The sequence below is a fragment of the Tiliqua scincoides genome, chromosome 8 (genome assembly GCF_035046505.1).
Source record: "Tiliqua scincoides isolate rTilSci1 chromosome 8, rTilSci1.hap2, whole genome shotgun sequence".
In the NCBI taxonomy this organism is placed as follows: Eukaryota; Metazoa; Chordata; class Lepidosauria; order Squamata; family Scincidae; genus Tiliqua; species Tiliqua scincoides.
The window spans coordinates 40412443-40439219 of record NC_089828.1 but is presented as its reverse complement, the minus strand read 5'-3'; the positions used below and the strand labels follow the sequence as shown (position 1 = coordinate 40439219).

The 26777-nt window shown below is 45.1% G+C and overlaps 1 protein-coding gene and 1 non-coding gene across 4 annotated transcripts; one reads left to right on the top strand and one right to left on the bottom strand.

The window, feature by feature from the left end:
* Positions 1 to 4860: 4860 nt before the first annotated feature.
* On the bottom strand, positions 4861 to 18261 carry TNFAIP8L1 (TNF alpha induced protein 8 like 1). 3 transcript variants are annotated; one of them, XM_066635585.1, is made up of 2 exons: positions 18186 to 18261; positions 4861 to 7890 (listed from the first exon to the last, which is right to left on the bottom strand). In XM_066635585.1, exons 1-2 carry the CDS (start codon positions 18220 to 18222, stop codon positions 7325 to 7327), a joined length of 603 nt encoding a protein of 200 aa, XP_066491682.1. In that variant the 5' UTR covers positions 18223 to 18261; the 3' UTR covers positions 4861 to 7324. The 3 variants fall into 3 exon arrangements, with proteins under 3 accessions (XP_066491682.1, XP_066491683.1, XP_066491684.1); XM_066635586.1 differs by lacking the exon at positions 18186 to 18261 and adding an exon at positions 17952 to 18020; XM_066635587.1 differs by lacking the exon at positions 18186 to 18261 and adding an exon at positions 17175 to 17223.
* On the top strand, positions 12376 to 12447 carry TRNAG-UCC (transfer RNA glycine (anticodon UCC)). Its single transcript has one exon. It is a non-coding gene; the product is annotated as a tRNA-Gly (tRNA).
* Positions 18262 to 26777: the final 8516 nt, after the last annotated feature.

Genomic DNA, 26777 nt, shown 5'->3' with positions numbered 1-26777 from the left:
TGATTTGATATGAATTTGGTGTGCCAATTCCAAAAATGGCATTCGTTTTGCCCTATCACATCTAGTTTTGGAGATATACGTAGTATAACTTCATTAGTGAATGGTTCAAGCAGCTTCCTCATGAGGAAGCTGCATGAACCATTCACTAAATGGATGTCATTTTTTTAATCAGCACCCCAGATATACCCAGGAATTGGTGTAACATTCAAGGAAGCAAAATGTGTGTTGGCCTTTGTTATTTTTGTATTTTGAATTGGTTTTGTGATATAATAGCATAGTGCCCATGCTACTGAAAGGTGTTTGCAAAAGTAACTGAAAACTAATAGAGGAAAAGCATAAACAATCTGAATAAAGCATGTTGAATAAAACAGAAAAGCGATGAAGTGAAAATATAACATTTGTGAAGAAATATTAAAAAGAGGATTGTAGTGCAAAGGAAGACTTTCCTAACTGTCAGAGATGTCTTGCATTAGAACTGTCTTCCTCATGCAGCATTGGGCTCTCACCCACCTGTCAGGGATGTTGTGGCAGATGCCTGCACTGAACAGAGTTGACTCATCAGACCTTCAAGATCCCGTCCACTTCTTAATTCTGTGATTCTAGATAAATGGAAGCAAGGCTAAGAGGAACTTCTTATATGTATTATCTGATGAGAATAAAGAGTCTAAAAAAAAAAGTAACTTTCCTTCAGATTTCCCCTGCTAATTGGGTAAGAGGCACTTTTTCAAGTGGGTGCTCCTTTTTTTAGCAGGGGGAGAGTGACTGGCCCACCTCAGCCCAGCACTGTCTGTTCTAGTGGCTGTCTGCTGGTATTCATTTGCATCTTTTTAAATTGTGAGCCCTTGTGGGACAAGGAGCCATTTAGTTATTTGATTTTTCTCTGTAAACCACTTAGTTGAAAAGCGGTCTATAAATACTGTTAATAATAATAATAATAATAATAAATTCCTGAAGGAGTCTAGCAGTGGGGCGGTGGTGGTTATGGGTCTAGCCGCCATAGGCCCAAGCAAGCAGGCTTAAGCATTTCTGCCCAATGTTGCATATACACAACAGGGATCAAATGTGTACAACTGTGGGCTGTGCAGAAATTGGTTTATTCAGTCAAAGAGACTTGTCTGTCTCTTCATTCGTGCAAGTTTATGTGACACAAATTATATTTGTTAATTAAAAAACCAAACCCTTATGGCCTCATTTTAATTTTGACAGATCTTCAGCATGGCTTGCACCTGATTATTAAAGTAATACCAAAGAGGGGAAAAAGTCAGAACCAACAAAGTTATAATAAATAACTCACAAATAAATGAGTCAGCAGCAATTTTTTAAAAAGGGAAAGGGAAGACCTGGATTATTTGTTCTCAGATGTCTGGGAGAACAGGACAGGTTTAATCTTGGGGGTTAAAGGCTGCTCTGCCTTCTCTGTGCCTGCATTCGAGATGGACAAGGGGAATAAAGGAAAAGCGAGGAGGGTGGTGGGATAGGGTGCCTCTGATAGAAAGGCCATAGTAGAACCTGTGTGACACAGGTACTTAACCTATTACTCTTATTTGTATCCCATATTCTCCCCATGATGATCAGTGCAGCAGATGTGGGACACTGCATTTTATGCTCCCCACAACCCTGTGTGATTAGTTAGACTGCAACATAATGACTGACAAAAAATTTCAACACAGGTCTCCCCAGCCCTGGTGCAGCACTCAAACTACTCTATCACATTGGCTCTTCATAGGTATAGCTTATGTTGCCAAAGGTTATATAGACATGACAGAATGTGTGTCCCCATGCATCCTCCATACTCCCTGCCTTGTAGTCAGTAATTTGGGCGTGGTCTTAGCCCCTGTAAGGGGAAGAACTGGTGTTCCTGACCAGAGGCAGAATGAATTTTTCTGAACAGCCCCTAAACATCTAGGAAGAGTTTCCAAGTTAGAGGATCTGACTGCAGTCAGTTGCAAGACATCCGTGCAGTGACATCACTAGAGTTTGCATCATCTGGTGCAGGAGACCAGTGGTGTAGCTAGCAGGGTGGTGATCTGCCCTGGGTACCACCCTTGGGGGGTGTTACATCACAAATGCCCCAACATTGCTAACATCGCGGAAGTTATGGATAACCCCATGCAGAATTTCCAGCGTAATGCAATACAAAAAAAGGATTGAAATATCTCCTTTCCATCAAAAGTTATGGCCAAAAACCGGAAACCAAAAAATGCACTGAACGCTATGGAAAATGTAACTGAGCCATATCACGTGTTTACTCGCAAGTAGGCAAACTTGCCATAGTTTGTCGGAAAGGGCAGGCTGAGAGGAATCCAATGACACCAGAATGGTTCCTATCTAATGAAAGCAGCTCCCAAAAAACACCCAAGAAGGAAGTCCCTTCCTCCAAGCAGACGAATGTAGTGAGCCCTATGGAAAACAAAAGTAAGCCACACGGTTGTGTTTACTCATAAGTAAGCAAATGTACCTTGGCTCCTTGTCAAGTCAGGCAAAGGGGAATGCAAGGCTAGCTGCATGGTCCCCATCCAGAGGCTTGAGCTGGTAAGGTGGGCACTGGGGAGGGCTGAAAATCTCACTGATTTATTTGTGTGTGTGGGGGGATGTTATTGCAGGCTGCAACCCCCCCCCCCAAAAGAATAAACCAGAGGCTTGAGCTGGTAAGGTGGGCACTGGGGACGGCTGAAAATCTCACTGATTTATTTGTGGGGGGTGTTATTGCAGGCAGGCTACAGAGAAAATTCACTTGGTGAAACAAGGCTGGCTTCTCCTTATTTATCTGTTTTTCTTTAATTTATTTATAATTATTTTATTTTTGCTTACTTACAGCCATGACATCACTTCCGGTGGGTCCTGGACAGACTGTCATTCTAAAAAGTGGGTCCCAGTGTTAAAAGTTTGAGAACCACTGCCATAAATCAAAACAGGCCATCGGGTGGGGGACACGACGGGGGCGGACACCCTAGTGACTAAAATTCTGGAAATTGTGGCTTTTAGGAATAATACTATCATGTTATATACCATTTGATGCAGAATTTCATCCATTGCTTGTGGGGAAATACTAACTGCATTTATTTTTCTGGCCATTATTATTATTCATTCCATGTCATGACTATTACTATCTCTGCCTCACCTACCTCACAGGGTTGTTGTGAGGACAAAATAAGGGGAGGAACCATGTACACCACCCTGAGCTGCTTAGAGGAAGGGTGGCATAAAAAGTGAATTAATTAATTAATTAAACAATATAATTAATAATTAATAATAAATTAAGTCATATGGGGTGACAAAAATTTATGGGCCCCAGGTGTCAAATGACCTAGCTACACCTCTGCAGGAGACCAGCATGTCACCCCATGATGGACCTCCTCCATGCAGTGGGCTGGGCAATGTCCCAGGCAGTGGGTGTGGTAATGCACCATTGCCCTGCGCCCACTGGTTTTTTGGCTACAACATTTGATAGAGATATTTCAATGGGGTTTGTGTCATTGCATTCTGCATGAAATTACGCATCGAATGATAATGATCGTATTATTTGAAAATACTAACATTTAAAATTTTTTGGCTAATAGTATTGTCACCCTCCCTGTGCACATCACCTTGTGCGCCCCCCCCAGCATCCGTATATGACATTGCATTCAAAATGTATGATTTAAAAACAATGAACATTTTAAATTGGTTTAATAGTAAATTCTTCCCTCCAGAAAATAGCTGGCAAATCTGCTTAAAATGACCAAAAGCAGCTTATACAGGAAGTGAGCAGTAACAGGTTATGGAACAAGACCTGGAAATATCCTGATATCATCATAAGGTGTATAGTTGAGACATTATGTGATGGTGCAAAGTCTCAAAATGGGATCCTTTATCAGTATATGTCACTGGGAGGCAAGTAGCTGTCTCTTGATGCTTGAGGCAGCATGCCAAATGCCCCTTACCCAACAATGTGTCAGCCTCTGCTCCTTCCACTCTCCATTGTTCTAGTCTAACACTCTCCTCTCCTACACATAGCCTCTTCTTCTCTATCCCCCTTTTCCTTATCCAATCCAGGTAGTGGGAGGAGTAGTGGAGGAAAGTAGGTGGATAGATTTCTTCAGTTGGCCTCATGGATGGGCTGACCCTGACTGTCCTCCCTGTTCTACTCCACCTACCTTCCAGTCTCAGAGAACATCTAAAATAAATCTTGGAAAGGGCACTGTCAAAGCAATGACTTGGAATTCAGGCTTGGGTCTCAAACAATCGCTTTTTGATGTCTAGGTTATTTAACCTGGAACATATGTTACAAGAAGCTCCTGAGCAGGTGTGTCTTCCTCCTCCTGCACATTGAAGAGAAGGTTTTTGTTCACATCAAAAGATGCTGTTTCCAGATAAACGTGAGACTATGGCTCTAGCTGACTCGAGCCAATTTGTAAAAATTATCAAATTCTGCTTTATTTGATATTCAGAAACATGGTTAACTTTTCCAGAAAAGAACAGGCAAATGCATTCAAACCACAAGGTTCAACGTCAGGGATACTGAAGCCGCTACCCAACTACTTTTTGAGTAATGTTGGGCCCATGACAGTGGAAGGAGCCAGGAATGTTTAGCATGTGGAAGCCCTGCTGCTTTAAAACTCATCTGCAAAGAAGGAGGCTAGAAAGCTTCAAGATCCTGAAATGCTTGTTTCTGCAACTATGTCATGAAGTGTGGGCTACACCCAACTTTGCTTACAATATCTAGAGTTGCAGAGCTGAAATCATCTTGAGAGAAAACATGACAATGTGTTCCAAAACTGTCCTATTGAGAATTAACCACTTCCTTTTAGTGCCTCTCCCCCATTAAGTGAAACACTGCACAAAAAGAATCTTGACTCTAATGCATCAAGATTCTTTTTTTTTTTTTTTTGCATGGGGGGGGGGGCAGAAAGATATAAAGCTGCAGCAAACTGAATTACATAATCATGCTGAGGATTCCTAATGCAATCATTCCACTTTGAGGAGATGCATAAGTCATATGGAACTTCTAATCTAGAGAGAAATTCAGAAAATAATTTTGAAAGCTTTCTTGGGTGTTTTGAAATGTGCTCCTAGTCCACATGAAGTGAGGACAAGGCCCTACTGGGCTTATGAAATGAGCTTGCACCCACGTACAGCATGCATCAGAACCCTCTGTGTGACACAGGAATTCTGTACAGACTCAAAGGCAAACAAGACAACATAGAAAGAGTTCCCTGAAGATAGAAAGCCTTGGGGAAAATGACCTACTGCAGCCTACAGTTCAGCTGCTTGTTAGATGGATTGTGAAACACAGCGCCTGTACGTCATGACACAATCATGACTGTGTACTTTGAACAGAGACGGACACCATTTGAGCACCATTTGAACATCTGATTGGTTGGCAGAGCATGTAATAATCTTCAGGTTATAACCAAAGAAAATTAGAACAGGGAAGTCAAGGCAGATTTGAAGGGGAGGAGGGTGGCAGGGCTGGTTCGGTAAATGAAATGACTTAGAAGTGAGACATTCCACTAAATAAGGCACCCAAAACTAAGGAATGTGAGGGTAGAAATATGATGCATGCCAAACCCTGAGATTTTGTTTCCTTCGATATGAAGGAAAAGGATGAAAATTGGAGTGTCAGCTTGTGCTGGTGGTGGTGGGCAACCTTCAGTCTCGAAAGACTATGGTATATTGTACTGTTTGCTGAGACTATGAATGGGAAAGTGAGAGTGAATAAATTACTCTCTCAAAACACACCAGGGGCCAGTTTGTACAATTGACTGAATCAAACGGTAAAGCTTTCCCTGGACTGGATCACTTTAGGCTACAGTTGAGTGGTGTAGGGTTGCATGATTGAAAGCTTTCCCTTTGCAAACTCCTCCCCCCCCCCGCATATAAAAAAATAGTAACTCATGCTAGACAGAGATTCAGCACAGATGTTGTCTTGGTCCAGATATGTTACTTTTCCATGTGTGTGGTGTCTGTTTTCATGGGGAGAGGGATGAAAGCAAGCCCCAGTCTGTAGCCTGCTGGCTAGGAAAACAGCATCCCCTTGAGCTTGCTTGATCAGTTCTGATGTTCTGAGAAAAGCGTAATTTCTTTCCTCTTCTTGATTGCATAGACTTGATTCTGCTCAGATTGTACGAACACACTCTTGAGAACTCAGGGTAATCCAAAGATATAAATTGTCACTACAAATTCATCACATACCAAAGAATGCATATCTTCATATGACATACAGAACTCATTGTCACAGGATCCTGCTTAGTCAGGTCATAAACAGTTTTCAAAAGCATTGGACAGATTCATGAGGCATGGATGTGCTTTCAAGGGACGGATCTTGCTTATCAATGGATCAGTATGCCAGCAGCTTGGGTTGCAACCACTCTGCATGGGAACAGTATATGGTGGAGAATCAGAAGTTAGGCCAAGCAACAAAGCATGGTCATCTCCATCATGACTGCTTGTGAGCATCCTGTGGGGTGTCTGGCAGGTCCCCTGTTGAAAAGAGAATGTGGGGCTAGAATAACCTTTGCTCTGACGCCACCAGGCCATTTCTATGAGATCAATGGCTTTTTAAATTATAGGTGGATCCTATGAAGCTAGATAGGTTTTACCCTAAGATTTGGTGATGGAAGAGAAATCAATTTCTGCCAGTTAGAAGTTCCATTTCACTCCATAGCTATGTGCACAGAAAGGAAACCCCCAAGTGCCAGAGGTCAAGGAACAGGAAACAAACATCTTCACAACCAGACTTCTGGAGGTATCTGAATGGCTGTGGTCAGGATGCTGGACTCAGTGGGTCTTTGGTTCAATCTTGCAGAGCTCTGTTTATGGAGATGTCTAGCAACAACTTAATGGAACCTCCATGTATAGAGGCACTACACCCCTAATGGGGACAAACAACAGGGGTGTAAAAACAACATTCCTGTAATGTTTTGTTTGAGAGCTACCTGGAATCATCTGGTTGACTTCTCTTGGAAGCAATGCTGGACTAGAATGATAGATCTTTGATCTGATTTGACAGGCCAGTTCTTATATTGCTGGGTAAGGCAGGATTCTGATCCACAGATGCTCTTCAATTGTTCTCTCCTCTGTTTTGGGAAAGTTTGCATTCCATCTGTGAAAATGGCAGCTCTTTACAGAACAAATACGCATCATAGGACAGGGAGGGAAGAAGGAGAGGCTCAGCTGCCCCCAGGACAAGAAGGAATAAAAACAATTCTTCCATGCTGCCAAACCCAAACCAAGAGACCATGATTTGTTTAGCACCACACAGGGACAGAGGCACAAAGTGGACAAGGCCAAAGTCAATGGACCGCTCTTGATTGTCTGAATGCCAGAGCCTGTGTACCAGTATTCATATGTTGCCTTCGTCCAGCATTTGGTTGAGGCCTTCACAGATCCTCTGCAGATGTGTGCGGAATGGCTCAGAAGGTCCATAGAGTGCTGAGAGAAACTCATAGTCCGCAAAGTGATTGAAGACATGGTTGATCCGGGAATGGGACTTGGCTGTCAGGTGAGTGTTGATTGCCTGGTGAAGCAGGTCACGGCACTCATTGAGCATGTTGGACATGACCCGGCGGTCAAAAGTGAAGTCTATCTGGTAGAAACTGACAGCTGTCATGGCCAAGGTGTGCACCTTTTTGCGGAAGCGCTCGATCAGCATTAGCTCATCTGTGCTGAACTGTCCATTGCGGTACAGGACCCCTAACTTCATGACAATTTTGATCAGGTTTTTGATGATCTTCTGGGCTTCCTTGCGGTTGTGGGTGTACTCCTTGGTGACCCGATATAGCTCATCCAGGATCTCGCTGCTGGTGTCATCAATGAAGATGCTAGCCATGTTCTTGGACGCCATCTTGCTGAGGAGCTTCTTCTGAGCTTGGAGAGCCAAATTCTTGGTGCTGAAGGTGTCCATTTTCACTGGAAAAGAGGAAAGACCATCAAATTATTATAACTTGAATATTATATTCTGAATAGGGCTACCACTGAATTAAAGAAATTCCCTGGTTGATCAGTCCCATGAGTTTCAAGCCATTGATTAAATCTACATATATTTACATACAAATAAACTCATAGTTCTGAAGAAAAAGGCATTCTTTGATCTTAAGTGATAGATATTTATAACACAGCAGTGCCATTTTGGAAGAGGCATTCTCTCCTGTGTGACAAATGAAGAAGAATGCCTATTGTCTTCTCTGTGAGAGAGAAGGAAGGGCTCTTATTTCTAGGGCATGGTCTGAGGACACATAATGCAAACTATATTGATGAAGCTAAGCAGGTATAGGTCTAATCAATGGCAGAATGGGTGTCTGTCTGTAGCACCCCCACATGCCCCCTACAGCACCCCAAAAATAGTAGCTTAGGGACACTCACCAAAGGCAGACAAGGACCAGAGCCTTTCTGACCCCCTTCTAATTTGAGCCTTTCAGGCAACACACATTTCAAGTGTGTTTGCATTCATATGGACTAGAAACCTGCTTTAAGAATTAAATGAAACCTGACATTTTCAAGAATCCGAGTTCTAAAGTCTGTGTTTTTTTCCATGTTCTACAGAACTATCACATATGGCTGGCCAGTTATACCAGTTATATCAGTATTACTTGCAAAATGTCTTTTCCTCAAATTCATGTCAGTTCTGATGCAGAGGTTGGACTCTCCCTGTCACTCCTTGCTTTCCAATGCTTTTCTCTTTCACCCACCTCTCTGCAATCTTTTTTCCAAAATGCAGAAAGCAGTAGGAGCGACAGATAACAGCTTCACAAATGGAAAGGATGATTTTGAACCAATTACTTTCCCATTTTGACAAAAATGTCCCTGTTTGCTCAGCTTTCCTCCTGGAAGGGTTAGATTAATCTCATTTCATTGGTCACTTCATTGGTCACTCATTTCATTGGTCACTTCATTGGTCATTTCAAGGCCACTGCTAGGCAATGCCCTTGTACTTCTAGCAAGTGGTGCCAGGTTTCTGTGGACCTAAAGAGAAAGTCCAGCTCTGGACTTACCCACCCCCATGGTTGCTACTTGCACTGGGTCCTGGGACTTCTGAGTAAGGCCAGGTGAAATCCTACCAATAGGTGTGGGCCCTCAACCAGTGCCCCACCTGATGAACCCCTGACTGCTAGCCCCCAGAACTCCACCTGTCTCCATTTTTCAAGCAACGGCAACATTGTCACCTTGCCAGTTCCTGTTTTGTGACACCATCACCATCATTATTCCTAGCAACAGAAATAGCTGCATAAAGTTTTTGAAATTTGATACATCAGACCTGGCAATCCTAGAAATATAGTAAGCTGGGTGGGGATGGGGCAGTAAGGGATGGGGCAGGTGAGAGACAAAAGAAGCCAGCAAATACCACTGTGCCATATCCACACCCAGCAGGGAAATTCCCCACTGCCAGCTTTTAGCCTGTTCTGTGCAGAGTCCAGTAATGGAAAAGCTGGGAAAGCCTTCAGGGCCTATAAATTAAATAGGTTTTAATGGAGCAATCCACAAAAAAATCTCAGGCAGCAGAAGATTGTTCCACCCGGTGCTATTTATGGCATATCAGAAAATGCAGCAGTTTGTATCTGTTGCCTTTTTACATGAAAACATTGATTTTAATAGCAGAAGCCCTTGAGCTGAAACCCATCCTCCGTGCTAATGAAACAAAAAGTGAGGGATTACTGGCATCCCCTGAACGGCCTGCACCTTGTGCCCAGACTGACAGGTATATGGCAAATCAGCTGCACGAGGAAAAGGACTGTTGGAGAAAGGAAAGGGCCAGGAAAGTGCTGGTGATTCACCTCCAGCCCGCTGCTCTGCAGAAAGAGTCACTTTGCCCCACCCTACAGGTCTCAGAGGCTGGCGGTGTTGGCATTTGAATTTGGCACCTGGTAGCAGGTGGTCAATGAACTGTTCAAAGATGGGTCAAATACTGTTCAAGAGGAATCCCCATTTCTATTGTGGTGGCACTCTGAAGATGTAACCCTGCGTAACCCCAGCTTGCTCACATAGCAAGATAATGACGTTCATGCTTTGCATGCAAAAGGTCCCAGTTTCAACCCCTGGCATCTCCAGGTAGAGCTGGGAAAGATGCCTCCTGCAAGATGGAGCCCAGATCTGGCTCAGTAGAAGGCAGTGTTATCTTGAGGAGCTGTAGCTCTGTGGCAAAGCAATGGTTTTACGTATCAGGTAAAACACAGGCTCAATCCATGGCATCTCCAGATAGGATCAGGAAAGACCCGACTGAAGCCCTTTTCAAATGCTCTGACTTGCCCTGACAGAATTTGTCGACAGACAAATCTTATGCTCAGAGTGTCATCCTCCCTGTGATTAGGCATGGTACCGTTATATCCCAAAGATATGAAATACAAGAGCATCTCTGAACATATATAGAGTGCTTTTAACTTACCCCTGAGTAACTCCAGTTTGCTCGCATACCAAGATAATGATGTGGTTCACAAGCAGATTTGTCTCCTCAAGACATCTATCCCTTTAGACAGTCAGTGGCATCTGTTAGGCCCATGGATTCTTCCCTTTCACAATCCTATTATTTTTGATAAAAGCCATTGCCTTGACAGGCAGACTCAGAGATAAGCATCTCCTCCACTAGGCTAGAGATTAAACAACAAAGCAGCAGGTTCCCTTCCTGGTCGGCTCATGCTTCCAGCTGGGTCTCATCATTAAAAACATTTTTTTTAAGTTAGAAACAATGTTGCCATCGAATGCGCATGGATGCCGCAAGGCAGTACCAGGGGAATTGAGCAAATCTCTGACTTTGCAGGGATGCAAAGAGGGGAAAGATAAAGGGGCTGTGTTTTTAATCTCCCCGAACAGTGGGGTTTGGTGTTCCCTAATTGCAAGATGGAATGGCTGATCGCTACCCGGGGCAAGACTCAACGTCATGCTCTTTTTGCAACCTGTCACAGTTTTCCCTGGTTATCTCTTTGCCCAAAGGATCCAGGGGACAGTTCTGCAACACCATGTTTTGCAGTGACTTTGATAATTTAAGAGTCAGAATTGCCAACAGACCTTGGCAACAGGTGAAACAGAAAGGTGGAGGAAGTCCTAACAACAAGGGGTTACATTCGAAAAGGAAGGGTATGGGGCTGAAAGTTACAGCTTATTCTTTCCAAATGCTTCTGTTTAGGGATAAGTTGTGGTCAGCCACTAACGAAAATTCTTGCAGGAGGCCCTCAACTGGATTCGGAATTGGCTCAGACCCCATGAGCTATATTGGTGAGAATCTGACAAAAAAAGATAATCTCTTTTCTGTCAGTTCCCTTTCTGCTCCGAGTGCTGGCACATTGAGCACTGGTGGTAGCATGCTCATGCATTTCATTGCATTGACTCTGGAGAATTATAGCTTGGTTTCACCTGTCCTGCACTTAGCTCACGGTACCAGTCGTGATGGGGAGTTGATTGGAAACCCAGGCCTGCAAAAAGGAAACATGCCTGGGACCACTAGTAGGTTTTAGGGATAAGGTGGGCAGCAACAGCACTGTTGCAAGGAACAACTGAGAGCCCTCGTCCAAATAGACCAGAAGTTCACACGATCACAGATGTATCATAGGTATGTCACATAGAAAACAACTGATGGGCATTTTTTTGGGAGCAAAGGGCTAACATTAAAGACCATTTGCATAAGTGTCTACAAAGCAGCCTGTCCAAACTGAATGCTCATCATTTTCTTCTCTGAGCCAAAGAAGAATATCAGGAAAAAATGATGCTAATGATCTCTAAAAGTGTTGCATATCCAGGTTAATTATGAATGTCGTCACTAAACAAAGCACTCTGTACATTCTCAGAGAGAGCCTTTTAACCATGTTTTCAGACTAAGCCCAAGCATGGAAAGAAAAATATTAGGCTTGATTTTGGTTCCGTTAAGCCATGGGAGAATGTGAGCAAAGAGTAAGAAGGAATCAAAGGCAGAGGTGAGATCGGCAGGCACAATTGCGTGCCTCTGGGAGCCTTTCTGCACATTTTTATTGGGAGCTGTCAGAGGTGCAGTGAACATCCACACAGGTAGCAGGGCCTTTTCAGGATCAGCACCAACATTCTGGATCACCCTCCCTCAGAAGCACCATTCCTTTTAGCATTCAGTTATAAACATGACTTTTTCATGTGCATTATGCGAGTGATTTTGTATTTAAGTTGCTTGGCTGCTGGTTCTTTGCACTTCAGGCATCTTTGTGGTTGGATCATCATTTTTTTGTTGTTGTTGCTCATCTACATACATTTCATTTGTTTTTATTGTCATGGCTCTTGTTGCTTTATGGTTCTGGTTTTGAAGGAAGTTGTCTTGAACTACCTCTGGCAGGGAAGGTAGGAAACAAATATTTGGTAATGAAAATAAATATAATGACATTTAATAAGAGGCATGGTCCAACATGTTTTCACTGCCAGGGTGCAATCTTGGCATCAGCAGCATTGGTGATTTAGTGGTTAGTATAGCTGCTTTCCAAGCAGTTGACCCGGGTGCAATTCCCGGCCAATGCAGCATGTACTTTTGGTCTAGATGACCTTGTGACTCCCTTCCATGATTCTAAGAAGGATGCACCTGAGCATGTATAGAGGACTCTCTCCTATGCTTCCTATCCTCTCCTTCCGTGAGTTGCTCTATGGTTGCAACAAAAATGAGAGCTGGCAGTTGCTCCAGTAATTAAGCCTGAAATAATAACTACCAGAGATTTCCTACATCTTCTCCTGCCTCTGGTAAAAAATTTAGATTGTAAGCTCCTTGGAAGCAGAGATCTGTCTTTTTTGTTTTAACTTTTGCAGTTCAGTCAAGTGCCATGTGCATTGATAGTGATGTATGAATGATCAATATGAATTCATCCAGGTTATAAGCCATGTCTCCAGCAATAAACTTTCTGTATGTGTCTTCCCTAGCACCTGTCTCCAACCTTGCTTCTCCTCACCTTGCTCTTGAAGGCTACATGCCCTGCAACTCTAGTAGCGATTATCTCAGGCTCAATTACAGGAGTAGCTGCCAGCTCTCTTCCCTGTTGCAACCATAAACCTCACTGTACACAGAGCGGCTCCCTTGCGGAGGGGATAAATTTTTCATACAGCAATACAAAAGGCTTGAATAATTAATGGCCCAACCTTTGGAGGGGGTCAGGATGCATACCAAGCGATGCATGCATGCTGAGGAAAAGGGAGCGGGAGACTCACTCCAAAGGTGCATCTCAGACTGTTGATCCAGAGATAACTCTCCCAGTTATAGGATTTCCATGACTCGGAGTTTGACTTGCAGTCTTCAGTCTCACTCTCAGGGACTCCAGAAGCAGAATCTTTGCACGATGGCCAGAACCAAGGAAGAAGTGTTGGACTAGGACTGGGGAAAGACCCAAGTTCAAATCCTCCACTGTCATGAAGTTCACCCTGCTCCAGCCAATGTTTTTCAGCCTAAACCACCCAATAGGGCGAAGATAAAATAGGAGGAGGAGAACCCTGCATATTACCCCAAACTCAGTGGAGGAAGGGTAGGCTATAAATATAAAAATAAAATAAAAATTTTTTGCTTAACTTGATGAGAGCAATTCTCCGCTTGCTGCGCTCTCCTTGAGATGCCTCAGCATGAAAGATCAGCTACAGAGTGAGGTGCCAGAGTGAGGTGCCAGAATATCAGCTACAGAGTGAGATGCCAGCTGCGGTTGCAGGTGCTCTGCTCGCTGCCCCAATGTGGGGCCCTCCAGGCATGGGGTCCAATTTGGCCAAACTGCCCTAAAGATGGCCCTGTCCTAGAGGCATCCACTTAGCAGCTGCTGGAAACAGACTGATGGGCTAGATGGTTCATCCAATCCAGGATGACTCTACTTGTTTATTTGTGGCAAAGAGGCCTACTTACTACTATTCACTTTTGTAGTAGAACCTTCATGTGAAGAGGCAGCCTACCTCTGAATGCCATCTGCTGAGACAGAACAATAGGGGAAAGGTATTCCCTTGTGTCCTGCTTGTCCAGATCCAACAAGATAGTTCTGATGGCAGGGGGAGTTGGTAGAGGGAGGAGGAAAAGCAGTAAAAGATCAGCAGATTAAGCCAAGTTATTAGGAGCCCACACAGAAGTAAAGTGTCCCATACACAAGTTCACTGTTAGAGAGAAATTGCTACTTTCTGGAAAACCTGGCCTGGATTCCCAAGGCAAGTCACTTTGGACAGAGGCGGCTGCTCTGTGGGAGCATGGCTCCTAGCGCTCCAGAGCAGCATAAATATCACCACTAATGAGCCAATTAGTTACGCCAAGCTAGGGAAATATTAGGCACCATAACAGATTGGATCATAAATCATGATGGCAAAGCAGCATCCCTCTGCAACCCACGGCCTGAGCTGTACATTATGTTCCTTTCACAAGCCAAATGCACAACCTGAGCTGGGCCTTTGCTAGGCCAGCCTTCCTCCCCTGAATTTCACAACCAGCCCCCCCATCTGAGCTACAAATAATTTACATCAGGTAGGCAATCAAATTTGTATTTTTCTGCTTCCAGAATTCACAGTTCTGCAGAATTTGGAAGTCCTTTGAGTAGAGCAGTGTTTCTCAAACTGTGGGTCGGGACCCACTTGGTGGGTCACGAGCCGATTTCAGGTGGATCCCCATTCAGTTCAATATTTTATTTTTAATATATTAGACTTGATGCTACCATGGTATATGACTGCATTTGGAGAAATGTTACAGACCTGTACTTTTAACAAGCTACTATGTATATTCTTTTAACAATGACAGTCAATGGGACTTACTCCTGGGTAAGTGTGGGTAGGATTGCTAAGAAGTTTCCTGCTTGATGATGTCACTTCTGGTCATGACATCACTTCTAATGGGTCCTAACAGATTCTCATTCTAAAAAGTGGGTCCCGGTGCTAAATGTGTGAGAACCACTGAAGCAGAGGATACAGCAGGAGAAGAATCAACATGCACTTCATTTCAACACCAGTGTTAGGTCGGAAAACATGTGATCTCTGAGCATGTACAAAGTATGCTTCCTGTATCACTAGGCAACTGCAGCTGGCTTCCACAAACCAGGTCAGTGGCATAAACAGAAGAAACTTGAGGGGATAAGCTGATTCACTGGCAAACAATTAGATAACTGACAGAAGGTGTGGGGCAGGAATGCTGGTTGCTAAGTGGTGATTCATCCTTTCAGTTATAGTCAATTGCTATGTTTACTGTATGTTTTTGGCAGATAAAAGAGAAAATTAATACACAGACACACACCTGGCGTTTACTTTTGATTCACAACCGTCCAATTCAGGAATTTTATATGGGTATATGCATGTTTTAACAAGTATGTTCTAGGTTCCCCCCCATCCCTTCTATTGCATATGCACACTCTTTATTTCTTGAACTTTGAATGAAGTGTGTGATGAGTGAATGAGTGAACTTTTGTATGAAGCTGCTTTCTGCTAAGTCAGACTGTCTAGGTCAGTCTTGCCTACACTGACTGGCAGCAGCAGTCCAGGGTTTCAGAGAGGGCCATTTCCCAGCCTCTCCTGGAGATGCCAGAGATTGAAGCCTTAGGCATTCTGCCTGCAAAGACATTCTGTCTCTAAAACTCAGTTGCAGCTCCTCCTCCGTAGAAAATGCATCTTCACATGACACAGAATTACCACATGAAACTCACTGCCACCAAATTTTCAAACAAGTGTCTTTCCCAGCCCTACCTGAAGAGCTGAAGAATGAATCTGAGGGGGCCCTTGAGCACAGAAACAATGACATTTGACCTAATATGGACATTGACATTTGGACATTGACATTTGACCTAGTCTAATTGATATTTAAGTCCATGTATTATATGCCATACACTAAATAAATAAAAGCACAGAAAGCATGTGCTTTGCCATAGAGTGATGGGCCCATTCCTGAAAAAGAAAGGCACAACCAACGGTGGCACCCTACATAAGAAGTATATCCTGAGACTAAAAAGCCAGAGAAAGGTGCAGCCTCTCTCTGTCCCTGAAAACAAACTCTGGATCTCAAATGCACCTACCAGGCTCTCATTCTAGCAGCTGTGGGGTAGCACCCTGGTACAGAAGGAAAAGAAATGTACAGTTGGGGTGGCAATCATGATCTGACTCAAAGTGCCCTGGCATATTTAATCAGGGTGTAACAGAACCTTTGCTCACAGTTTGGCTAACAAGAAAAGGAAACAACATTTTCAAGTTGTATGACTTGGAAAGAAAAACCACGAAGAGTGCATCCACTCTGTGGATTGGCAGAGTGCCTGTCCTTACCACCAACTTCTCACTGCCAAGGCCTATCCTTGAGCCATTTTCAGTGTTAAGGCCTAGTCCTCAGCACTATTAAAGCCAGGTCCTTGAATTAGGATCTATATGGGGAAAGTGGTTCCAAGTCAGAAGGGAACACTTCCAGGCAGTCAAACTTTTGTTTTAGAAAACTCCAGCCCCTGGGGGCTGGGCTTCCACACATGTGCAGAATGCTACTCCCCTCCAGATAAGGTAAACTTTTTTAGTGTACCAACAAAGGACCTCAGGGACCACACATCCCTCTACATGTGTAGCAAGCCATTTCTTTCTTAAAGGAATCTGTTTCTTAAATGGAACTAAGGACACGATGCCTCTGCACACATGAAAAACTACGTGAAAGAATCAATGTAGGACGGAGTACCTGGAACATGAGCCAAGTTCCTGCTCCTGAATATCCTGTTTTTTTCTCTTTCAATTATACCTTACAGCAGTGGTTCTCACACATTTAGCACCAGGGCCCACTTTTTAAAATAAGAATCTATCAGGACCCACCAGAAGTAACATCATCAAGCAGGAAAATTTTCAATAATCCTAGGCTGCAATCCTACCCATATGTAGCCAGGAGTAAGTCCCGTTTACTATCATTGTTAAGAGAATATACATAGTAGCTTGTTAAAAGGTCTGTAACACTTCCGCAAATGCAGTCACATACCTTGGTAGCATCAAGTCTAGTATATTAAAAATAAAATACTGAAATGAATGGGGACCCACCTGAAATTGGCTTGTGCCCCACTTAGTGGGTCCTGACCCACAGTTTTGAGAAACACTGCAGGCTTACCAAAAGTAGTTAGATAAGAATGGGGTGGGGGTGGGACACACACTAGGCAGACACCCTTTTCTGGCTCACAGCCTCTCCAGTTTGGGCACTGGGACAAAAAGGAGCCAGTAAAACTCTGACCCAGATCCAGACCTGAAATGAACTATCCAGGGTTGCTTCTGCCCCCCCCATCGCCTTGCCTTACCTGCTCTTCTGCATCCAGCTGTGCCACCAGGCCAGCCCAGGCAGCAAGGGCTGCCAGCCACCCCCCTGGCAGATGCGCCACCCCCAAACCTGGGAGAGGAAAGGCGAGCCCGTGCTGGGTGCGTTTCTTTTCGCCCTGCAGGCCGGCGGGGCTGAAACTCCACACTCCTCGCTCGGACACGCGCACGAGTTTCAAATTGAGTGAGTGCTGGAGGGGGGAGGTAAGAAGAGCCTGGCAGGTAAGGCAGCCAACGGCGCTGCAGGGCTACCTACGAAGCAGCCAATGGCGCCCGGGCGCAAGGGGAGGGCCCTGGCTTGGCAGCCCCGTTCTTGGTCTCGCTCCCCGGGCTGTCCTGGGGGCGGCTGCTCAGAGGAAGCCCCGCAACCCACCCCGCCCTCCGCCTTCCCAGGGGCCAGGAAACTCAGGCAGGCCACCTGGCTGCGCGGCAGTCTTCTGACCCGGTGGCGTAGCTAGAGGGAGGCACAGCACTCAGTTTCGCAGGGAGCCTCCCCTCGGCGTGCAAGCGGACCCGCTTCGGAGCCATTCCTGGTGGGGGTAGCAAGAAGGAGCAGGCCCTCGTCTGGCCCAGTGGCGTAGCGGGGGGGGGCAAAGCACTACGTTTTGCAGGGACCCTCCCCTTCGGAGCCATTCCGGGCGCCCGCCTCCCTTTTGCTCCCACCACCCAGGAGAGGGGAAGGTCCGCTTGCATGCCAAGAGGGGGCTCGCTGCAAAACTTAGTGCTTTGCCCCCTCCAGCTACGCCACCGCGAGCACCCACCTCTGCGCAGCAGCACGGACCTCGCGCCGGCTGCCCAGTTGGCCTCTGCTGTGGCTCGGCTCTGCGCCACGCCCCCGACCAGCGGCGCCTGCAGCGTCTAGCCGAGCCGGAGGTCAGGTCCTGGCCAGCCACCCTCTTTGTCGTCCGAGGCCGGCTGCTTCCTCTCGGCTGTCGGGCTTCCTCTGCCCGGGCCTCCCGCCCCAGCCCCTCTTTTCCGCGCTCCGATCCCCGCACCCTTTCCTCGCCCGCGCGGCTGCAAGAAGCTGAGCATCGCAGCAGGATCGCGGCGCGCTGCGCCTCCCCTCTCCAGGCATCCTGGCTCCTCCTGGGAAAAGAAAGGCCTTCGTTGTTCCGGCGACGTGGGTGGGCAGCAGCTGTTTTGTTTTCCACCCAGGCACATGCAAGACGTCCTAAAGCACAGAGAGCCTCTGACCATCAACAGAGTGCCCTTTGAGCAGGGGCCTGTGGTGGGTGGGGAGGCAGTGCCGCCATGCCATGGTGCCAAGTGGGTGCTTGCAGAACAACAGCTTGCAGAGCAACAATAAAAGTCCCACAACAGCTGCACTTTTCAAGGGCTTTTCACTACCTCACCTGCCTCCCCACCCACCACACATCCCTGCCTTTAAGGCCAGGGCTTTGCACCTGGAAGGAGAGTAGGAGTGGACAGTCTGACAGCACACTTTTCCAGTTCTCAAACAGGAAACATTTAAGATACTGTTGCTCGTAGCAGCTTCCCAAGGTCTGAGACAGGGAGAGGCCTTTACTAGCCCTGTCACTTTAGAGCAGGGGTAGGTAAACATTTTGGCTGGAGGGCCACATCATCTCTCTGACAATGTGTCAGGGGCTGGGGGAAAAAAAGAATTTACATTCAAATTTGAATAAATTCACATAAATTTACATAATTAGAGGTGGAACTTATATGGATGAATGAATTTATTTCTGATTTTATTTATAATACACATGAGAATTATAATACAGTCATGTAGAATCACATGAGAACTATGAACTGTTTGCCACACGCTTCTTGCACAATGAAAACATACAAACCAAGCCAGAAACACATAAAGACATGGTAAGTTGTTCAGAGGCATTGGGGTGGGGTGGGGTTAAAATAATGCCCAGGGAAAAGCAGAAAACACATGGAAACTATAAAAGACCTTACTCTAACTTGGCCTGCAGCTCGGGTCAGGCGATTGCAACTGGCAGTCGTGGGCTAGTGTGGCCTCCAACAGTGTTCAATGGGCCAGAGGCTCACTGAAGATTGGGGACTACCTGTGGCTTAGATTACGAGTCCCTGAGGGCTGCAGATGGCCCCCAGGCTGGGGTTTGCCCATCCCTGCTTTAGAGTGTTTATTAGCTACTGATGCCAAGGACTAAAATTGGGGCCTTCTTCAAGCACGAGCATTCCCATGCCAGTAAAGAGTGGTATCCATGCATGAAGGTGTCCAATCAGACCATTGGCCAGCCAATGTAACTCATTACTGTCTACTCGAATTGGCAGTGGCTCTCCAGGGTCTCAGGCAGAGAGAGGCTTTTCTCAGCCCTGTTACCTCAACTGCTTTTTTTGTAAAGGGTTTTGAACTGGGGACCTTCTGCATGCAAGCAGATGAAACATGCCCCCTCCTCATATATATGCTGCACTCAACCATTGATCCATTTAGCCAAGTACTTCCAACTTTAGCTGGCATCATCTTTTCCAATCCTGAATTCCTGTAACAGGCAATCCAGGAGTTAGAACCTGCAGTTCTCTTGCAAGGAGAGGTCTTTCCAAGCTCAGCTATTTGGATCCTTTTACCTAAAGATGCTAGGGACAACTTATTTATTTTTCACATTTTTATACTGCCCTTCCTCATGCATACTTTATTGTGCCACCTATCTAGTACATTCAGGCCCATTTAATTGTTTATAATGATGATTTTCAAACTGTGTTCCCGTGAATTCTGTGGCATGTTGGATGTTTATTGGATTTCCTGAATGGGAAGTTCAGAAATGGCAAAGCAGCTTCCCTGAAATACAGATTACCTACCATGACTGATCTTCCCCATATGATATGTGCAGATGCAGGGTACAGTGCATGTGTCCTAGGACGCATGCTTCATTCATTTGTAGGACATGTAGGTATCCTGAACCAGTCCTTAAGCCAGTCACTTGCCTAAGCAAAGAAATGCCACTGCATTACACTCAAGGTGTTTGATGCCAGAATTAGAACTGCTCCATGAGAAGTATTAAATGAAAGCATGGGTGGGGGAGGGGGGAGGATGAGCCCCACTGCCCTCCCTACATCAATCCCCTTTGCTACTGGCCACACTAACCAGTCTGTCCCCAGGCAGTGGAATATAATATATCAGTGGAATATAATATATCAGTCTGATTTATGTGGTCCTCCAAAAGCTGGAACTATAGCCTCTTGTTTCAACCTAGACTTGCCAGTATTAACCTCTGGAATCTGTTTCCAGAGAAGAGGAAACCTAGTTAGGTTTGGTGGGTTTGTTTGTTTTGGTTCAGGCCTGCAGACTGGCTGTAGTGAAGAGTATCTCTGGGCATATGCAGAGTGACATTCCTTCAATGGTGGGTGCAAGACTACCAAAATATCACTCAAGAGCAAATTTGCCACCCAGCTGAAGTAGCCCTCAGCTGTTCTCTGTTTTTCAGGATGTTTTGTGTTCAAATGTTATTTTAAACGTTGACCCATCCTATCCTCAGAGAGCCACCACCACTTCTCTCTGTATGCTTTTTTGAGTCTTGGGTCTTCCAGCTACAGTTTCTACTGGCTGCTAGATATTTCTATGATCTCTTCCAAACTGTCAAGTTTTGCTCTTTCCTTCTTTGTTGTAAAATCTTTTTCCTTTCTTTTATTTCCTCATTCCATTTTTCTTCTGTTCTTTTCCACAACCCTTTCTTGTCTCAGTACATTATGGTATTTCCAGATAGCCAGGCGGACTGACCTACATCCTTTCACTTCCTCCTCTCCCACTCATGGGGCCCCTTTCCGGCAGGCTCACCCCCCCCCCCAGCACACTGAGAAATGCTCTCTCTTCCTGCCAGCTCAACAAAGAGGGGAGAGCAGTAGGGGCTGAACATCATCATCTTCTCCTCTTAATAGTAGCAAATAGCACATGTTTTGTTGCATCAGCCATCCACACCATCTGTCTGTAAAGAGAGCCCTGCTGGATCGGTCCAAGGGTCAAATGAGTCCATCATCCTGTTTCCAACAGTCACTTCTGGGAAGACCACAAGCAGGGGAGAAAATAATAGCCTTCCCCTGTTATTTATCTCCAGCATCTGGTACTGAAGAGGTACACAGCCTTTGCCCATGGAGGCTCCACTTAACTATCATGGCTAATAGCTGTTGTTAGACTTCTTTTGCAAGAAGAGTTCTGCTGGATTAGAACAAGGTTCACTGAATAGACCTCATGTAATCAAATAACAACATATAATATAATCTAATAATAATGAGCTAATAAAAATCTAATGATTAAAGGGCCAGGGATACTTAGGAATAACACTCAGGATGCAGACCAGTCCTAACACATGCAATGTTTAATGTTCTGTTTTTTCCCCTTGCATATAGCAACAGGCAGACTCATATCCTTCCTTCCAGAACTTCCCCTGCCCTTCCAGTCCACTCTAAATGCTGGGATTGACTGGCCTGTGAGTTACTCAGAGGATTTTAAAATACTGATCTGGCTCAAGGAACAGATTCATCAGAAACATCACAGAGTCCAATTTTCAGTTCCCAATGATGGCCTGCCAAATGCCTCAGAGAAGCCCACAATTAAGGCAATAGCCTTCCCCATAGTTTGTCCCCAGAACCTGTTTGTATGAAACTATCCCCCTCCTGTACATTTGTTATTGTCTGGACACAGTGCTGCCATCCCTGGCCCTGTGCCCACCAAGCCTCCCTGTAGAATCTGCCATCTCCCATGTATGGGGGGGGGGCAGGTATTGAGCCCCTTGCCAAGGTCATCAAGACAACTGAATAGTGCACTGCTAATGAACAGGCTACCTACCCCACAGCGAACACTACAGCGACTGGGCGAGCCACAGTCAGGTCCTCTGAAGATTTATGCCTTTCTTGTCCTGAAGCAGGCTTCCTGGTTGCTAGAGAAACAAGAACACTATGGAGGTGGGTTCTGGGCTGGAAAGGGGGCAGGGCTGCACATGCCCATAAGGCAGGCTCCCGTAGAAAGAGTTCATTCAGTGTCTGAGGAGCTGGTAGCAGAAGGGTGCAAGGTTGAGGGCTTGATGGCTACAGACATGGGGTGTGTACAGGCATACGGAGGCTGTCCTGTGGTGGTGATGGGGAGGAGGAGGAGGAAATGGGTGCTGTATAACTCCTGCCTTCTCAAAGCTGAACTGAGACAACTGAGGAGGGTTCTCTAGTCTGGGCAGCAAGATCCTTCTCAGATGGATGGAGAGGGATGACCCACAGACCCAGCAAGTTGGTACTGCGAGTACAAGGTGGAGCTCCCCCTCCAACCTGGGCAAGGGGCTGGGAAATCCCACAGTGATCAAGACTGTTGGTAGAAGTTTCTGTTGTATCAGACTGAGGTTCAGACTCATCCAGGGGCAAACAGTGGCCAACCAGATGTCCCAAGACGCTTTCCCAATAGTTTTCTCTCACTATGTACCATCCAGCTGTTGAAATTCAGTGGCAACTTCTGGATAGCTTCTGGTAGCAGCTTCTGGATAGCGATGCCGTTAAGTATGGCAGTGTGTGAGATAGTCAGAACTAACCCATGGAAACGCAACTGACCTGGAAGTTCTGCACATGTACCACTGAGAAGAATGGAAGTTGTGCAAGAGGTACAGAACAGATTGTTGTTTCATTGAGACTTAGGCAAGAGAGCTTCCAAGTGGTTTGTGTCCTCATGGGAATTGGTGTGTAGCAGAGTGCCATGTTGGTTTTTGAGATAGCTTGAGTTAGCATACCTTGAAGTAGATCCATCCACCCATCTTTCTTCCTTTCTCTCTTCTGTCTTACAAAAGGGAAATTTAAATTTGCTTGAATGGGGGCTGGGAGAGAATGGGGGCTAGGGGTGTAGAGAATATTTACACCCATGACCTCACTTCCTGAACTTTGGCATATGTAAGGACAAGGACGCAGGCCACTGCTTGCCATGACACTATCTGCCTTTCCCTGCTCACAGAATAAAAACAGCTACCCTGGCTGACATGATACAGAGGCCAGCAGTTGGAGATGGACAGATTCTTGAATAGGGAGGAGAAGGAAGTGGGTGTGCTCGCCCTGTCAGTGTTCACTCCTTTTTAAAAGTAGAAAAATCAACAGAGTCTGGTTATGCAAGCCTCACAGAGAATTTTTGGGGTGCGTGTGTGTGCTTTTTGTGTAGGTGTGTGCAGTGCTTTTTTGTAAAAAAAAAAAAAAAGGTGCAGGAACTCACAACTTGTTAATCTTTTATTTATTTATTTATTTATAAACCATTTTTTATTGGAGAAATAAAATATGTTTATGTGCTTCTCCCCTAAAGATGAACTTACTTCTGAGTAGACATGCATAGGATTGGGCTGTCAATCTCTACATCCCCTTCCCCCTAGCTATTTTTTCTACACATGGGGAAAAATACTGTACAGGTGCACTTGTAGCGTGTAGTATGTAGTGTGGCACTACTTCGAGGAGAGGAAGCAGTGAATGGATTCCAAAAAATGGCTTACATGAGTTCCATGTAGTAAAATTACTCTAAGCAACTGTGGGAGTAAGAACAAAAAAGGAATTCTTACATGAGAGGGATCCTTAGGTGCACACAGAAACAGGTACTTTTGCAAACAAGCGATTAAATATGGTTTAATTCAGGTATCAGAATACTCTGTGTCTTTGGGAAGGCACTTGGCATGCAATTGTATGTTCTCTGCTGCCCTGAGCAGCTGCTGTGCATTGCTGGAGAGGAGCTGCAAACGCTGGCTGGCAGAGGGCATGCTTGTGAGGGAAGGACGAGGAAGATCTCTGGCAAGGCTGGACAGCATGTTGTACACACGTAGAATCCCTTTTCACCTGCCCTTAGCATGTGAAAACGGGTGCAGATATATCTCTCTGCCAGGTTTAAGAGCCCAATCCTAGGTATGTCTACTCGGAAGTAAGTCTCATTCTAGTCAATGGAGCTTACTCCCAGGAAAGTACCTAGGATTGCAGCCTAAGAGCCCAATCCTATGCATGTCTACTCAGAAGTCCACTTTAGTGAATGGGGCTTACTGTGGATAGGATGGCAGCCTTAGAGTCCAATCCTGTGCCTGTCTATTCTGCCTCTGTTTTGCTCCCCGCCCTCCTGGAATGCCTCCGAAGGGGAGGGGCCCCTGCAAAAAGGTGCCAGAACTCCGTTCCCCCACGTTCCATTAGAAAAAAAGCCCTGGGTGTGTGTAGTGTGCTTATCACAGCAACTCCTTCTGCCAGGGGAAGAACGGTTCCCTCTCTATGGAAGTCTTCATTTGGTGGGAAAGGTGTTCTGTTGCTGATGAGGTATAAAAGCAACAACTTTTAACCTTTGCCCAACAACCACTTAACCTTTGCCCAAATAAGTTTACTTCATTAATCTGGCATGAAGATGAAATGTACTTTCTGCAGCCACCCGACTCGCTTTTGCTTCCTGTTTAGTAGAGCTAGGTTCATCCAGCATTCAGGCTTTCAGCAGCCTGCTCTGTAGTGCTATAAGCTTAAACGCTTATAGTGACCTGTGTAAACAAGAACACTTCACTCTGGTAAGATTTTTAACAATGTTAATGGGCTGCCCCCCCCCCCCCCACCAGCACTATCCGTAGATAACTGAATCTGCAGATATGGGATCAGCAGATATGGGAGCTAACTTGTATACAAAAACTGAACTTGAACAATAGGTGCTGATCAGTTTCAGTTTAACATTCAATGAGTCCTGGGGTACAAATGACCCCAACATCAAACTACTTCCTCCAATTAAAGAAAATTACAAGTGGGGAGAGACATGAAACACCACTGGGCAATTTACTACATTAAAATTGAGGGGAAAAAGCAACTACAGAGTTTTAGAAGACTGACATCAAACTAGTGTTAATTTTTTTCCACTTCTCTGGAAAATCCGAGGGAAGCTCAATTACTGCATGGAACTTTGGTATAGCACTGTGGCTATGAGCTGAAAGTCCCTGTGCACTGCACCGTGTGAAGCAGTGAAGGAAGGACCAGTGTGGCATGACTTGATGACAGCTCAGGACTATTGGCAATGATGTCATCAGTAATTGCCAGGCCATCTCATGCTTCACTGTCAGCCACCTTAACTGATGCCAGTTGACCATTATGATATCTTTAATTCCACATGAGGGAGAAGGATATAAAGTATTACACATGGACATTTGTTTGCTTTTGAAAGCAGACAAAAACTGTTTCAAAAACTACACATTTTGCCACTGAATTCAAATATTTATATTGAACCATGAGCATGAACAGACTGCACATATCCCAAAAGTTGAACTCTGGCTTCCAAACTTAATTTTGCCCAGAATTCCAAGCAGTTTCAAATACGTCTGGAGATGAACAAATGTTATACAGTCTAGATGTTTTTTTTTTTTAAAACCCACAGTCATGAGGAGTTTGTGTAAACTCATCCCTCTGACAAGAACAGACTAGAAGCAATCTAATAAACACAGTTCATGAGTTCACAACCAGCATTTTTATAGATAAGCTGGTCAAATAAGGTATTGTCTCAATGGCTCTTTGCTTCTCAAATAACTTATGATGGGTGAACTCCCTGCAGTCTGATTCAGAATTTACAAGATTTCTCACTTAGGAAAAGGCTTGTTGAAGACACTTTTGCTCAAGCTGTGTAGTGACCTGTGCAGACTTTCATTTTACATTCTGAACAGAATCAGAACACCTTGAGGAAAAAAAATGACGCTAGAGTCGTAATGCTTCTGGACTGCCTCGATTCGGACAAATTTGTATTCTGAACAAGGTTATGACAAATTTTGGTGACATCACTGCAGAGAATGGATAACACCAGACTTCAGGGTCTGCTAGCAAAATTGATTTTACAGCTGGCACACTTGTTTTCACAACTAAGGTGAGAGCCACAAGCACAACTGAAAAGAGAATACAGTGTAAGAATTACTCAAAGGCTCCTACCCCCTCTGCTATATTTTTTTAATGAGTCATCATGCATATATGAGGGACAGATGGCAGGCATGGCAAGGAGTATTGTTCCCCAGCTTTCTTCCTTGAGAAAGCAGATCTGAATGGAAACTGCAACTGGTTCCAAAGCTGCATCCAGATTGCCAATGAGAGCCACACAGGGGAAGCACATTACTCCCATCCTGCAGTAACTACACTGGGCTTTCTACCTGTTTTCATGTCCAAGATGTTGGCCATTATCTTTAAAATCCTATATATAGGGGGATGCCAAAAATTTATGGCCCTGGGTGTCAAATGATCTCGGTATGCCACTGATGGCAGCAGTAGCCTCTTTATCCTTCCAGTGCTGGTAGAGAAAGAAGGAGGAAAAAAAAACAGCTGTGGTTCCAAATCATTTCTTTCTGCCTACTTGGTATTTATGGAGCATCAAGTAGGCAGGGAAAGGAGATTTGGATCTTGCCTCTTCTCTTTACTAGCATTGAGACACGCTCCTTGCTCCACTCAGCTGCTGCTTGTAAGGAGCAAGAGCAAGGAATGCTGAGTAACACAGGAGCTTGCTTGCTCTATCTCTGCATGATACCCCGCCCTCACCTTGTCTCCTTCAGACCAACCTCTACAGTAGGAATGGGGAGTGTTTTACTACATTTATTTCCACTCCACTCCATGGGCAGAGACTCAAAGCTTTGCAACAAGAGTTTTAACATAAATGTAGCACA